The sequence below is a fragment of the Lepeophtheirus salmonis genome, chromosome 5 (assembly GCF_016086655.4).
Source record: "Lepeophtheirus salmonis chromosome 5, UVic_Lsal_1.4, whole genome shotgun sequence".
Taxonomy (NCBI): domain Eukaryota; kingdom Metazoa; phylum Arthropoda; class Copepoda; order Siphonostomatoida; family Caligidae; genus Lepeophtheirus; species Lepeophtheirus salmonis.
Window position 1 is genome coordinate 8,744,599 of NC_052135.2, and position 15,020 is coordinate 8,759,618.

A 15,020-nucleotide genomic window follows, 5' to 3' on the forward strand; every position below is an offset into this window, starting at 1 on the left:
GCTTCATTTAAAGTTTTAGAATTACTTCCCGTAATACTATTGATGACATCAACATAAGATTGAGAATTTTTGCTCCCACCCCCAGAAACGGATTGTTTAGTAACACTAATTGCTGAGGATTTGGCTAGTACATTTAACTGTTCGGCAGTGGACTTTACTTTAAGTCCATCAGAGTAAGAATTCACATCAAAATTAGGCTGAGACAATGGGTGTTGTTTTTTTAGAGGAAACTTTATTCGCAGAAGAATGACTCTTTTTCGATTTGGCTGATGACGATGTTGTTGATGGTGTAAGGGACTGTGTTGTAGGACTATTCACAGACAAACTGTTAGCAGTAGGTGTACTTGAGGTAGTACTTGAAACGTTGTTTTTTGAAGGTAAAGGAATATTTTTAATTGTTTCCTTCACAGTTGCAGCTAGTAATTGGAGCTGAGTATCCTGAACTTCACTGTTATTCTCTATTTTTTTCACAGTCTCCGAGCCAGGAGTAGAAACTTTAATCACTTTTTTTGGCTTTTTTCTTAGGCTTATCACTATTGTTATTAGCCTTAGAGTTTTTGGTAACATTTCCATCAAGATTACGTTTCTTTGACCGATTAGAAGATTTACTGTTCGTTTCCTTTCTATTTATCTTTTTGGAGGGCAGCTCTTGAGTTTTGGAGGACATTGGAGTATTTGACTCAATATCTTTCTTAGGTCTTTTTCTCTTTTTAGTGGTAGAAGGTACTGAAAGTATATTTTTGGAAGTATCAGGGTCTGATTCTTCGTTTGCAGACTCGCGTTCTTTAAATTCCAGGGGTCCTGAGTTGACATAGAAGCCACCGTAAGCCGTCGTTACATCTCGAGGTACTATTTCATCGTACACATCCGAGTTGTCAATAAAAGGATCGTTTGAGTCGTAGCCGTAACCTTAAAGAGAAAAGAAAAGAGATGACAAAAGTGGAAAAGTGGAAAAGTGGAAGTGTCCAAGATGAGCCACAATTACCTAAGTCTGCATAATCGTCCAACTTCCGCACTTTCTTCTTCTTTTTTATGGCCTCCACTCCATATTTAGCCTCATACTTGCGAGCCAATGCCTTACATTCCTCATCATCTTGGAGATCATTAGCTGGAAAAAGGACTCTTTTCGACTTTTCCTCTTCTTGAGCGACTAAATCCAGCCAATTAAATTCATTGTATTCCTTGGAGGAGAGATCCTTCAGTTCCAGGATAAAGGAAAATGTCTTCTTCATCTCTTTAGTCTTCACTTTCTTTTTTGCTCCCACAACCATGGAACAGGGTGCTCCGGAATCTTCTTCGCCCTCCACCATTCCGAGGATCGCAGCAATCACAAATATTTACTTAGTAATTCAATATTAATTTCGTGTCCTCTTTTTTTTTCTTTTTCTTTTTTCCTCTTCTTTTCTTTCCTCCGCTCGATTCAAGTTAATTCTAACTTAAAGCTTTAATTCTAGCTAGTAGCTGCTCTCAAATCCTAGCTTAGCTTCGGTCTCCATCAGTTCCTCCTTTTTCTTCTTTTCACCTTATAGCTTCTTCTTAGCTTTATTAATATTAAAAATTTATGATAGAACTCAAATACAATTAAGTACAACTCTTGATCCAGAGATGGGATTCAATATTCAATAGATAATTCACCGCTCACTCTAACAATCAAGGACTTACTTAAAATATTTACATTCACAATGTCCCAAAGAAAGAGGGAAAATTGAACGAGCTACATTTATTCCCTTGGCTATCTAGCTGTACACAAACAATTGTCAATATAATATGTACATAATAGTATAAATATAATATATTTGCCAGGAAGAATGAGGGATGCTCGAGGGAATACTGAGCCTATGCACTCCCCTTTTTCTAAAGTGAGGTGCTTCTTTCCTCATAAATGAGTAAAAGGAAACTGCAGACAACAACCAGTCAAGCAAACACCCCCTTCTCCCGGTTGTGCAACATCAGATGTAGGCGGTTGTTTTAAATCTTACGATAAGTACTGTAAATGTACAGTACACGTTGTGATACATATTTAACAGCCAACCATTCGTGGGAAAGCAAACATCTTCTAGCTCTATTTTGTTTGATAATATCAAATATGTATTCAAGAAATAGGTCATGATGCGTTAGTTTAATATCCAAAATAATTCTTATGATGAAATTCGATCAGTCGCATACGATTTTTAATTTACATCAATTATTTTTTGTTTATTTATCTTGATTAAAACTTAAGTTAATTATACAATTTGTCTAGCAAGAGGTTCTTAACTCCCTTCGTCTCTATTTCCAAAAGGAAGACCATGTGACAGCGTTTTCTGATTTTATTTTACCCTTTTCACTTCTTCCAGTAAACACTGATGCACAGAGTTTATCCTCGGCGATCCTATGTACCGATTTTCTAAAGGAAGGTCGCCTTTGTTTTAAAGCTCTGAAAAATTGAGGGAGTTTCTTACGATTACTCAAAATCTGTTTGGGATTCCCTAAGAGAATGAGTCGATTGATAAGTACGCCCAAGTAAATGTCAGCAACGGAGAATTTCCGCCCTAAGACCCAAGGCTCGAGACTGAATTTTTTTTCTATATCGTCAAGTATGAGAGATATTGAATAAAGTAAAGCCTTATACTCTTCAATTTTTGTGTATCGTGGTAGAGTACTTTTATGTATATCCGCCTTGGACTTCAAAGCGTTTTGAACTGAAGGATCGTCAACTGAGCTTGCATATTCCATAAGTAATGTAGATAAATGACGAACATCATTCCTAATTTTTGAAAAGTAAGGCTCATTATAAGGCTTCAAAACGCTTACTTCAGGGTGAAATGCAATTCCATCACTCACGATGCTCAATGGAATCTAGAATTACACAAAATACGATTAATCCATTAAGTATAGGTTGGAAATTATAATGAAATAATTCAGCTTATTGCGGCATATATATTTATAAATCTTATTTTACTTATAATTATCTTACCTTGCCAATTTTACGAATAAACTCTTGATACTTTGGATATAGAACTGGATCCGTGTTACAAGGAATTAATGGGGGCGGATGAGAATTGACTGGAATGTTACTCTCAAGAAATTCAATGATATTATATGCAGTGGACACAATGTTTGTCTCGTTAAATACCATTGTTGGAATTTCTCCTTTCGCATTCAGCTTCAGAAACCAATCGCCATAATTTTCGTTCTCCGCCAAATCCATATGATATCCTGAAAACTCTATTCCCCTTTCACACAGATACATCAAAACTTTCTCAGACTCTGTTGATTCGCGATAGTGGAAGATACGTATTCGATATGGATATAATTTTCCGCCGACTGAGTTCATTGCATTTAAATCCCCATCAACGTCATCAATTTGTGGACTTGACTTTGTATTTGAAAATGGTACGGCACCAATATCGGTAATAACTTTTGACTCTTCAAGAGGATGATTTGAATCTTGCAGAATGAAAGTTTTACGTCTTTTGAATGTCTTTCGTTCTTTAAAACCTCTGAAATGAGATTGTATCTTTATAGCAGCATCTTTCTCTGAAGTTTGCCTTTCATCATAATTATTGTTTACAAGATTAATATTATCTTCTAGAGGTTTAATATCGGGGCTATTTTTAGATTCAAAATTACGTTCCGAGTATTCTGTACTGTCGTCTTCTAAATTACTTGAGTCAATAACAAATTCAGCATCTTCAAAGGAGTCTGACTTATCTTTAGCACACGTAGCCTTGTTTGCATTTTGTTTGTATTTGGTCATAGAATCAAAATCATTAGTGGAACCCTGTTTTTTTATATAATCATCATGACTTTTTTTACCTTTAAAGTAAGCCTGTATTACAGAAGCAGCATTATTAATCTTCAATAATTCTTGCTCATTGATTAACTTTTGGTCTGGTATCTTGGAATTTAAAGATCCAAACCCAAAGGCAAGCTTTTTTCGAATAAGGTAACCTCGGAAAATAGCTTGAATTACAGTTGCTGCACGTATTTTATAAAAATTTTGTAAAAGTTCATCTGATAAATAGTTTACATTATCGTTAACTATGGAAGGTTCTATAGGATCTACAAAAAATTCATCCAAACGATGATTAGCATTATCTTGTGTAGACAAGTTTAGTTCACAGTTTTTAGGTTGATAATTACGTGTAGCTATATCTTCAAAATTAGAAGCTTTTCTGTTTGTCAAACCAACTCCGTCACATTTAATATTGGAATCCTTTTTTTCAACAATTTCATAATTACATTTTTTTCTTATTTTAAAACCACGGTAATTGGACTGAAGTTTAGTCGCCGCTTCATTAAAATCATCTGGAATAGTTTTTTCTTTATCTTCTGTAAACTTATGATTAAGTTCAAGGAATTCTGATTGAATTTCTGATGTAGTCTCATCCAATGAATCCTCTCGAGGTTTGGTTGCAAGTTCTTTTCTCGCTTTAAACCCTCGATAATTGGCTTGAAGTTTAGTCGCAGATTTGTTTAAGTCATCTGGAACATTTACTCCTTCCATTTCGGAAATCCTGTGATCTTTATCATAGCAAGCTAATTTGGTTTTTGTAACGGTTTTAATTAATAATCCATAATCTATATTTGCAATAAGTTCTCTTCTTGTTTTAAAACCTAAATAATTGGCCTGAATTTTAGTTGCAGCCTCATTCAATGAATCATCTTGAGTTTTAGCTTCAAGTTCTTTTCTTGTCCTAAATCCACGATAATTGGATTGAATTTTAATTGCAGCTTCATTCAAATAATCTGAAACAGTTTTATTTCTACCTTCAGAAATGTTTTGATTCACTTCATGAAATCTTGATTGAACTTCCCTTGTCTCATTCAATGAATATTCTTGAGTTTTAGCTTCAAGTTCTTTTCTTGTTTTAAACCCACGATAATTGGCCTGAAGTCTAGTCGCAACTTCTTCTAAATCATCGGAATAAGTTTTATTATCACCTTCTGAAATGGTTTGATTTACTTCTTCTACATCATCTGAAATTGTTTCCTTTCCGTCTTCTAAAATATTTGGATTCAGCTCATAAAATCTTGATTGAGTTTTTGTTGCAGCCTCATTCAATGAGTCTTCTTGATTTTTCAATGAAAATTCTTTTTTTGTTTTATATCCACGGTAATGGGCCTCAAGTTCAGTTACATCCTCTTCTAAATCATCTGAAGATGTTTTTCTCATAACTTCAGAAATAGTAATATCCTTATAATTTAATATTAATGGGATTTCTATAGGGACCTGACTAAATAAACCATGTTCTGATTTTTCAGCAAGTTGTTTTCTTGTCTTAAATCCGCGGAAATTTGCCTGAATTTTAGTTGCAGCTTCATTTATTTCTTTATCTTCTTCAGAAGTAATTATATAGTTATCTTGTGATCCTGATTGAATTTCTGACACCAACTCATTAACTGAATAACCTTGATTTTTGTATGCAAGTTGTTTTCTTATTTTAAACCCACGGTAATTGGCTTGCAATTTAGTTGCAACTTCATTTAACTCATCTGAAATATTTTTATTTCCTTCTTCATAAGTAATGTTATCCTTATCATGTGATTCTGATAACAACCCTGTTACGGGTTCTTTGTTTGATTTATCAATATTTTGACCTTTAAGTTCTTTTCTTGTTTTAAACCCACGATAATTGGCCTGAAGTCTAGTTGCAACTTCATTTAAATCATTAGATAATTTTCCTCCTTCATTTTCAGAAATTATTTGTTTATTATCTTGGAGTGTTAACTGTTTTTCTATTGGCGCCTGATTTAATAAATCTTGTTCTATCTTTGGGACTAGCAGTTCTCTTGTTTTAAATTCGTAATAATTTGTCTGAAGTTTAGTTGCTGCTTCATTAAAATTATTAGGAATAAGTTCTCTATCATCTTCATAAAATCCTGATTTTATTTCTTTTACAGACTCTTTGATTAAATGCTCTGGATTTTTGGTTGCAAATTCCTTTCTTATTTTAAATCCATGATAACTGGCTTGAAGTTTAGTTGCAGCTTCGTTCAAAACAGTTACATTTTCATCTTCTGAAATGTTTTGATTCACATCATGAAATCTTGATTTAATTTCTGTTGTATTATTCAATAAATCTTCTTTAGGTTTGGCTTTAATTTCTTTTCTTGTTTTAAACCCACGGTAATTGGCCTGAAGTTTAGTTGCAGCTTCTTCTTTATCATCTGAAACATTTCCTTCTGCCTCTTCAGAAATAATTCGATTCAATTGATGCAATCTTGATTGAATTTCTGTTGCGGCCTCATTTAATGAATCATTCTGATTTTTCAATGTAATTTCTTTTCTTGTTTTAAACCCACGGTAATTGGCCTGAAGTTTAGTTGCAGCTTCTTCTTTATCATATGAAACATTTTCTTCTGCCTCTTCAGAAATATTTGTATTTCGTTGATGCAATCTTGATTGAATTTCTTTTGTAGCCTCATTTATTGAATCATTCTGATTTTTCAATTTAATTTCTTTTCTTGTTTTAAACCCACGGTAATTGGCCTGAAGTTTAGTAGCAGCTTCTTCTTTATCATCTGAAACATTTTCTTCTGCCTCTTCAGAAATATTTGGATTTAGTTGATGAAATATTGATTGAATTTCTGTTGCGGCCTCATTTAATGAATCATTCTGATTTTTCAATTTAATTTCTTTTCTTGTTTTAAACCCACGATAATTGGCCTGAAGTTTAGTCGCAGCTTCTTCTTTATCATCTGAAACATTTTCTTCTGCCTCTTCAGAAATATTTGTATTCAATTGATGAAATCTTGATTGAATTTCTGTTGCAGCCTCATTTAATGAATCATTCTGATTTTTCAATTTAATTTCTTTTCTTGTTTTAAACCCCCGATAATTGGCCTGAAGTTTAGTTGCAGCTTCTTCTTTATCATCTAAAACATTTTCTTCTGCCTCTTCAGAAATATTTGGATTCAGTTGATGAAATCTTGATTGAATTTCTGTTGCGGCCTCATTTAATGAATCATTCTGATTTTTCAATGTAATTTCTTTTCTTGTTTTAAACCCACGGTAATTGGCCTGAAGTTTGGTTGCAGCTTCTTCTTTATCATCTGAAAATTTTCTTCTGCCTCTTCAGAAATATTTGTATTTCGTTGATGCAATCTTGATTGAATTTCTGTTGCGGCCTCATTTAATGAATCATTCTGATTTTTCAATTTAATTTCTTTTCTTGTTTTAAACCCCCGATAATTGGCCTGAAGTTTAGTTGCAGCTTCTTCTTTATCATCTGAAACATTTTCTTCTGCCTCTTCAGAAATATTTGGATTCAATTGATGAAATCTTGATTGAATTTCTGTTGCAGCCTCATTTAATGAATCATTCTGATTTTTCAATGTAATTTCTTTTCTTGTTTTAAACCCACGGTAATTGGCCTGAAGTTTAGTAGCAGCTTCTTCTTTATCATATAAAACATTTTCTTCTGCCTCTTCAGAAATATTTGGATTCAATTGATGAAATCTTGATTGAATTTCTGTTGCAGCCTCATTTAATGAATCATTCTGATTTTTCAATGTAATTTCTTTTCTTGTTTTAAACCCCCGATAATTGGCCTGAAGTTTAGTTGCAGCTTCTTCTTTATCATCTGAAACATTTTCTTCTGCCTCTTCAGAAATATTTGGATTCAATTGATGAAATCTTGATTGAATTTCTGTTGCAGCCTCATTTAATGAATCATTCTGATTTTTCAATGTAATTTCTTTTCTTGTTTTAAACCCACGGTAATTGGCCTGAAGTTTAGTCGCAGCTTCTTCTTTATCATCTGAAACATTTTCTTCTGCCTCTTCAGAAATATTTGGATTTAGTTGATGAAATATTGATTGAATTTCTGTTGCGGCCTCATTTAATGAATCATTCTGATTTTTCAATTTAATTTCTTTTCTTGTTTTAAACCCCCGATAATTGGCCTGAAGTTTAGTCGCAGCTTCTTCTTTATCATCTGAAACATTTTCTTCTGCCTCTTCAGAAATATTTGGATTCAATTGATGAAATCTTGATTGAATTTCTGTTGCAGCCTCATTTAGTGAATGATTTGGATTTGTCGATGTAATTTCTTTTCTTGTTTTAAACCCACGGTAATTGGCCTGAAGTTTGGTTGCAGCTTCTTCTTTATCATCTGAAAAATTTTCTTCTGCCTCTTCAGAAATATTTGGATTCAATTGATGAAATCTTGATTGAATTTCTGTTGCAGCCTCATTTAATGAATCATTCTGATTTTTCAATTTAATTTCTTTTCTTATTTTAAACCCACGGTAATTGGCCTGAAGTTTAGTAGCAGCTTCTTCTTTATCATCTAAAACATTTTCTTCTGCCTCTTCAGAAATATTTGGATTCAATTGATGAAATCTTGATTGAATTTCTGTTGCAGCCTCATTTAATGAATCATTCTGATTTTTCAATGTAATTTCTTTTCTTGTTTTAAACCCACGATAGTTGGCCTGAAGATTAGTCGCAGCTTCTCCTTTACCATCTGAAACATTTTCTTCTTCCTCTTCAGAAATAATTAGACCCTTGTCATTGAATATTAATAGGGTTTCTTTAGGGAGCTCACAAAATAAATCATGTTTTGATTTTGCAGCAAGTTGTTTTCTTGTCCTAAATCCGCGAAAATTCGCCTGAAGTTTAGTTGCAGCTTCATTTAAATCCTCTGAAATAGATTTTTTATCATCTTCAGATATATTTTGATTCAGTTTATGAAACTCTGATTGCGTATTTGTTGCAGCATTATTCAAATCTTCTTTCTTTTTCGATGTAATTTCTTTTCTTGTTTTATATCCACGGTAATGGGCCTGAAGTTTAGTCACAGCTTCTTCTAAATCATCTGGAAAAGGTTCTTCACTGTCTTTGGGAATCTTAGTGTTTACTTTATGAAATATTGATTGAATTTCGGTTGCTGCATCATTTAATGAATCTTCTTGAGTTTTGGCTGTTAATTCTTTTCTTATTTTAAATCCACAATAATTAGCCTGAATTTTTGTCGCAACTTCTTCTAAATCATCTGAAACAAGTTTTTCATTATCTTCTGAAATCATTGCATCTGATTCATGAAATATTGATTGTACTTCTGTTGCTGCATGATTCAATAGATCATCTTGAGCTTTGGCTTCAAATTCTTTTCTTGTTTTAAATCCACAATAATTAGCCTGAATTTTAGTTGCAGCTTTGTTTAAGTCACCTAAATTATTTCCTCCTTCAACTTTAAAACATTTTTGATCTAAATTATGAAATCGTAATTGGATTTCTGATGCAGCCTTATTCAATGAATCCTCTTCAATTTTGGATTTAAATTCTTTTTTTGTATTAAATCCATTATAATAAGCTTCATTAAAATCATTTTGAATGGTTTTTTCCTCTGTTTCTATAGAAAAGTAATTCAATTCTTTACTTTGATTGGAAAAATTGCATATACCTTCTATTTTTTTATCATCTTTTGTCTTTTCTTCTAATAATGAATGTTTATTAATACATGCTTTTCCATAATTAGTATTGAATATATCTTGCTCATAATTAATTTCATTGTTTACTTTCATATTGGTATTGTTCTCATCATATTCAGTTATTTTATTTTCAAGAGCTTTTTTGACCTTATTCGATATATCTGTTTTTGTCTTATATCCCTTAAAGTATGCTTGAATAATTGTTGCTTTGATTTGTCGGTCATGTTTTTTTTACAGTTTCTAAATCCATGTCATTTTTTTCTTGTCGATCGGGTTTACAATTAGAAGATTTATCTTCGTTATTATTTGATTCAAATTCATTGGATTCTTTTCTATCGGCATAGTCATTAATGTCAATACTTTTTTCTTCATCACCAATTCTTTGGAAATCTAGCAAATCCTCTTTTGAAATGATCGTGATGTAACTATCAACTGGTTCATTTATTCTAAAATTAGGAGAATTGGTGTTCTCTACGGTTGATAATAAATTAATCTCGTTCGTATCAACATCACTGTTGAAATTTGTGAGTTTTTAGCTGGCTTTATTGCCAAAAAGTCTGACATTAAATCGTTGGGCTCGGAATTATTATCATGAATTTGATTAATGTTAGAATGTGCGAGAGATTTGTTCAGAAATACAGTTGTCTCATCTTTTACTGGTGTCATTGTGGTCTGTTCAATCAAATCCAAATTTGAAAGGCTCATTATATTAGTTAAATCCACTTTAATTTTATGAGACTCATTTTGTTCTAGTTCTTCATTCTGAAGAGCTTCAGCTTGAATACTCATAAAGGAGGACTTATACGTATCAATATTATTACATGTTTCTGATCCAATTATAGTAATAACTTCTGATTCAATGTGATCTGGTCTTTCAAAATTAATTTTATCTTTAGATTTTTTCTTAAAATGTTGTCTGGTCAGATATCCTTTAAAAACAGCCTGTATTAAAGATGCTGCACAATTGATTCCAATACTTCTATTTGAAATGTAATATTGATCATATTTTTTTTCCTTTTTCATAGGTTCAGTTGTTACTTCTCCTGTCTTTTTTTTCACTATCAATTACTTTTCTCCCTCTGGAGGACATACCTTTAAATCCGGACTGAATTTGGGTAGCAGCGTTTTCCATGGGACGAATATGATTATTTTCTGGATTTGGAGTCTTTGGACGTTCAATATCAGATAAATTTCCACAGTTATCCTCTAAAGTACATTCATTTGTTGAACTGTCTTCATTAGTTAAGAAATCATGCACATCCGTGACTGAGTCATTATCTACGCCAATAACTCTAGTTGGTAGTTGAATATCAATTGATTTTGTACGTGTAAGAACATCATTATACTCAATATCACATTCATCAGAGGGTTCTTCAAAAGGATTATCAAAAGGTTCAATTGTGATATCTGGTGTCTCTTCATTATCTAAAGTTTGGACATTTTCTATGTCAGAAAGAATGCTTCCTTTTGTACCAAAGTCGTCATAGTAAGACGTGCCTAAGAAACGAATGAATGTTAATGAAGTTTTAAGCAACTGACCTAATAAAGTTCAAAAATTAAACGATATATGTATGATAGTATGATCATCTAACATTTTTTATGACGCATTACTTCATTTTTTTCCTGCAAAAATGCAATTGATATTTTAAAGGAAAATTGTTTAATCGATTTATTATAGTACTTTTATACATTTACTGTACGTGGATACTCACAAAGTCCATCACGTCTTCTAAGTAAGTCTTCGAAATGCAGAGCCGAAAATTCATATATGTCCGAAGGTTTATGCCGAAGAACTTCTTTGGCAAGACCTTCAAGGATATCTTCCAATCCGCTCGGAAGAGTTAGTCGAATAAACAATGGCCGATCAGACATTATGTGTCCTCATGCTATGTTCTCTATAACCTAAGTTATAAAATAAATTTGTCCTTTTTGATATATAAGTATATATATTTGAAAGCCATGAATTGAAGAAAGTTCATACAGGTATAAAAGGAGTTAATCATAAAATCTCGAGGTAGCTGAACCTTGATTAAATGTACTAAGAAACACAAAAGTTTGAAAAATGAATGAGAAAAAATAACTTCAGAATGTTATTTAACATTCACATATATTTGTAATATCATTGTATATTTTCTTATTAAAAAAAATCGTAGGTATTTCCTGTAGGAATTAATTTAATATGATATGAAGAAATGGTAAATGAAGTACATACGTATATAATATGTGTTACATGTAGATTTTAGACAACTAACAACTGATTAAAATTCAAACAATTTGCTTTGTGAAATCATAGTTTTGCCATTTTCCACCAAAGCTCAGGACTCTATTTCTTTGCTCTTCAAAATCTTCACTTTTTCTGCCTTTCCATCTCCGATGATCTAAATCCAACATGCCTCCAATTATTTCATGAGCAAATTTTTTTGGAAAATAGTCCTCATCCTCTATTACATGGGCAAATCCATTATCCAGGCCGAAATCTACATGAAAATAGGGAAGCCCCTTAGGGATTGAGCGCCTCAGTCCTTTTTCTCCTAATTTGATTAGTTTTTTATTCATTGACCATTCTGTTTCACATTCCTGAATTGCTTTTTGAAAATAAATAGAAGGAGAAGCAACATCTAATTCACTATTTCCTTCATTTGGTATGGGCACAGCTTCAATTTTCATATGGGGGTGCTTCTTCAAGCCCATTACAGTTTCAAAAAATACAACATCCGCGTTGTACTCTTGCTTAAACATTTGAAATAGAGCTTTACGAAAATACTGAATCTCCTCAAAAATGTCTTCATCGACTATCGTTGAACAGCTCACATGAGACAAAGGAACAATGAGACAATGCCCCTCAGTAAGAGGTATATTATCAGGTAAAATTAAAGAACAACTTTTTCCAGTAGCAATGACTAGGTGCTTGGAAAACGAAGACGACTTATGACAATATTGACAGTTTTCTAAGGTCTTTGTCATTAATTTATGCTCTACTATTGCACGTTCTTTTTCTCGAGCAGAGTCTTTTTCAATAGATGCCTTGGATGCCTTACTTACGAACAAATCATCCACGTCAAAATCTTCATTCATTCGTTCCTTAATACGCTTGCCAGATAATCGTGTGAAGGTTTCAGCTTGGCTCTCAGATGATCCAGACTTCTCTTGCATGAACAGTGTTTTCAAATCGTGTCTACTATCGTCAGGAAAGTAGTGGTCTCTATGGCCATCTTTATTATGGGTAAGAGGTTTCAATTTTTTAGATGATGAACGAGATGAGTTGCTTGCATCTACTACATCAGATGGAAGAGGTCTTTCATTTCCTTGAGAATCTATCCTGGTTAATATGACAACTTCTTCAGATTCCTTCCTATTAGAGGCAGTTTCTGAGACTAATTTAGCCTTTTCTAATTTTTTTTTCAATTTATTAGCAAGCTCCGTATTTCCAAGGATCTCAGCTTTGATAATTTTAGCTCCAAGGGCATTTAACTCTTTCTCAGAAAGAATTTTATTTTCATCCATCTCATCTTTTACTATTACAGATTCTTTTTTGATAGATGAAGCCTCCTCTTTCTTGGGTTTGATGCTCGCTTCGGATACACTATCTGTTAATTCATTCTTATCATACTTTCGCCGCTCTTCTGTTTTCCACGAAGAATTTGGATGGCTTCGTCTCCCCCAAGATGAATGTTTCTTCTTCCTATACTCCTCATCTTCTCTTGGTTTCGAAAAATTCCTACTCTTTCGAGGAGATGGGCTCCTACAACTTCGAGAATGTCGTTGAGGTGATCGACTTCTGCCTCCATGCCCTTCAGCCTCTCTTAGGAGTTCATAATATGCATCAAGGGAACCCCACCTTTCCTCTGCAATCTCTTCAATTGATCTTCCTTCAGCTTCAGCTCGTTCTTCTGCTCTTTTAAAAGCCTTTTTCAACCAAGAAACGGGCCCAGCATTAGAACGAACAGATTCATTTGTTCTCGAATTTCCATCCTTACGCAAATGTGGATTTAATTCTAAGGAGGCCGCCTTTCTTGCATTTTCTTCTGATTTCTTCTTCTCTTCTTCTCGATCACGCCGACCCTTAAAAGTAGAAAACATGATGATGATAGTCACACACTCACAACGATAAGGTCGAACTATACACAGATACTCTAATCAGAACTTCGTTCAATTCACAGGTTTCTTTACTTTTATAACATGACGTCATGAATTTTATTTATTTATATGATGACGTCATGGTAAATGCTATGACATTGTGCTCTTATATTATAATTTATGCTATACTATACTTATAAGTTATAATTTATATCTTATAACTTATAAGTATAGTATAACTCTGTATAAGAACTCAATGCCTACGAGAATGAAGTAGTAATATTGTACAAAGACAATTAGGTTTTTCCATTTGATTTTTAACCCTAAAAATAGTATACATTAACTAAGTCTACTGTATTAATGTCATATTTTAATAAAAGTGTAGCTATTCATTTGTAATTCCGTTTCTACCCAAGCTATTTTAGAAACAGACACCGATACTTTACAATAAGAGTCTGGTCACCCTGAACCTCACACTCTGTACGACATGCAAGGTGACTATATATAAGGGAACAGCCCCCCCCCAATAAACTACCCCTCGTCCTTTAACCCCTGAACCCTTTACCCCCCCCAACCTTTTCTATTTTTATTATAGAGAAGTACAGTTAGTGAATGATAGAGGGCCAAAGTAATACATGAATTTCATGGTTGCTTGGATCGGTTGTTGAGCTATAAAACTTTCAAGTTCGAATTGGAAAATAATTAGGACTTCTTAAAATCCTCAAAGTTTTAATTCTAAAATAAATAAAAATAGATGCTTAGGCTCATTGTTTAACCATAGGCATGATATATAAGTAAAGTTGATAATATTGTAGAGAAAAACGCGTGCAAGGGGGGTTAGACATACGGTATCATTGTTTAAAATACTGATGTGATTATCAGCTGCCTGCTTAATTATGACTTTTGAGGGTATAAAGAAAGTATTCATTAGCAAAATGTTTCATGAAGATATACTACGTATAATTGACTTAGACGTTTTTTATCCCTTACAGTAGATTTGAAAACGTCACACACCATGAAATTGTAATTCATTATGAACCATATTCTCAGAATAATAACTAATGAAACGACAAAGTAGAGTATTTCGAAATATATTTGAAGTTCCAAGTTTAAAAAGAAGGCTTAAATTAAATATAATCTACATACTAAAAAATAAACCATCATACATTTATGTTAAATATACTAAATTAAACAATTGTAATCATATAACTAATAATAACAATAAATTATAAATACAGAATATTGAAATAATAGATTGATCCAAATAATATTTTCTTGTTCTGACATGAATTCAGTTAAATATTTCATAACTTTTAGTTGCTAAACACAAGCCAGACGTGGAGTTTAATCAAAAAGAGCATCACCCTTTTTTCCTAATGTAGAAGTTGCTATATACAATTGTGCACATGATAGACATATAACAACGGATGAGATCTAAATAAGTATAAATAATAAAGTAAATGTCAAAATCATAAAATTAGACAATAAATATACTAATAAAAAAATGTTTGAATTAAATCCAT

At 32.6% G+C, this 15,020-nt stretch overlaps 3 protein-coding genes across 3 annotated transcripts; all 3 read right to left on the bottom strand.

The window, feature by feature from the left end:
• Positions 1-261: 261 nt before the first annotated feature.
• Positions 262-10,443, bottom strand: LOC121119137 (uncharacterized). Its single transcript, XM_040713773.2, has 6 exons — positions 9,929-10,443; positions 9,656-9,866; positions 7,169-9,600; positions 2,957-7,058; positions 986-2,838; positions 262-909 (listed from the first exon to the last, which is right to left on the bottom strand). Exons 1-5 carry the CDS (start codon positions 10,441-10,443, stop codon positions 2,269-2,271), a joined length of 7,830 nt encoding a protein of 2,609 aa, XP_040569707.2. The 3' UTR covers positions 262-909; positions 986-2,268.
• Positions 8,211-11,393, bottom strand: LOC121117911 (uncharacterized). Its single transcript, XM_040712440.2, has 2 exons — positions 11,133-11,393; positions 8,211-10,917 (listed from the first exon to the last, which is right to left on the bottom strand). The coding sequence occupies exons 1-2, from the start codon at positions 11,290-11,292 to the stop codon at positions 10,448-10,450; spliced, it is 630 nt and encodes a 209-aa protein (XP_040568374.1). The 5' UTR covers positions 11,293-11,393; the 3' UTR covers positions 8,211-10,447.
• A 135-nt stretch (positions 11,394-11,528) lies between these two features.
• Positions 11,529-13,604, bottom strand: LOC121117910 (CWF19-like protein 2 homolog). The gene has a single exon (XM_040712439.2). The coding sequence runs from the start codon at positions 13,498-13,500 to the stop codon at positions 11,686-11,688; it is 1,815 nt and encodes a 604-aa protein (XP_040568373.1). The 5' UTR covers positions 13,501-13,604; the 3' UTR covers positions 11,529-11,685.
• Between the last annotated feature and the right edge of the window lie 1,416 nt (positions 13,605-15,020).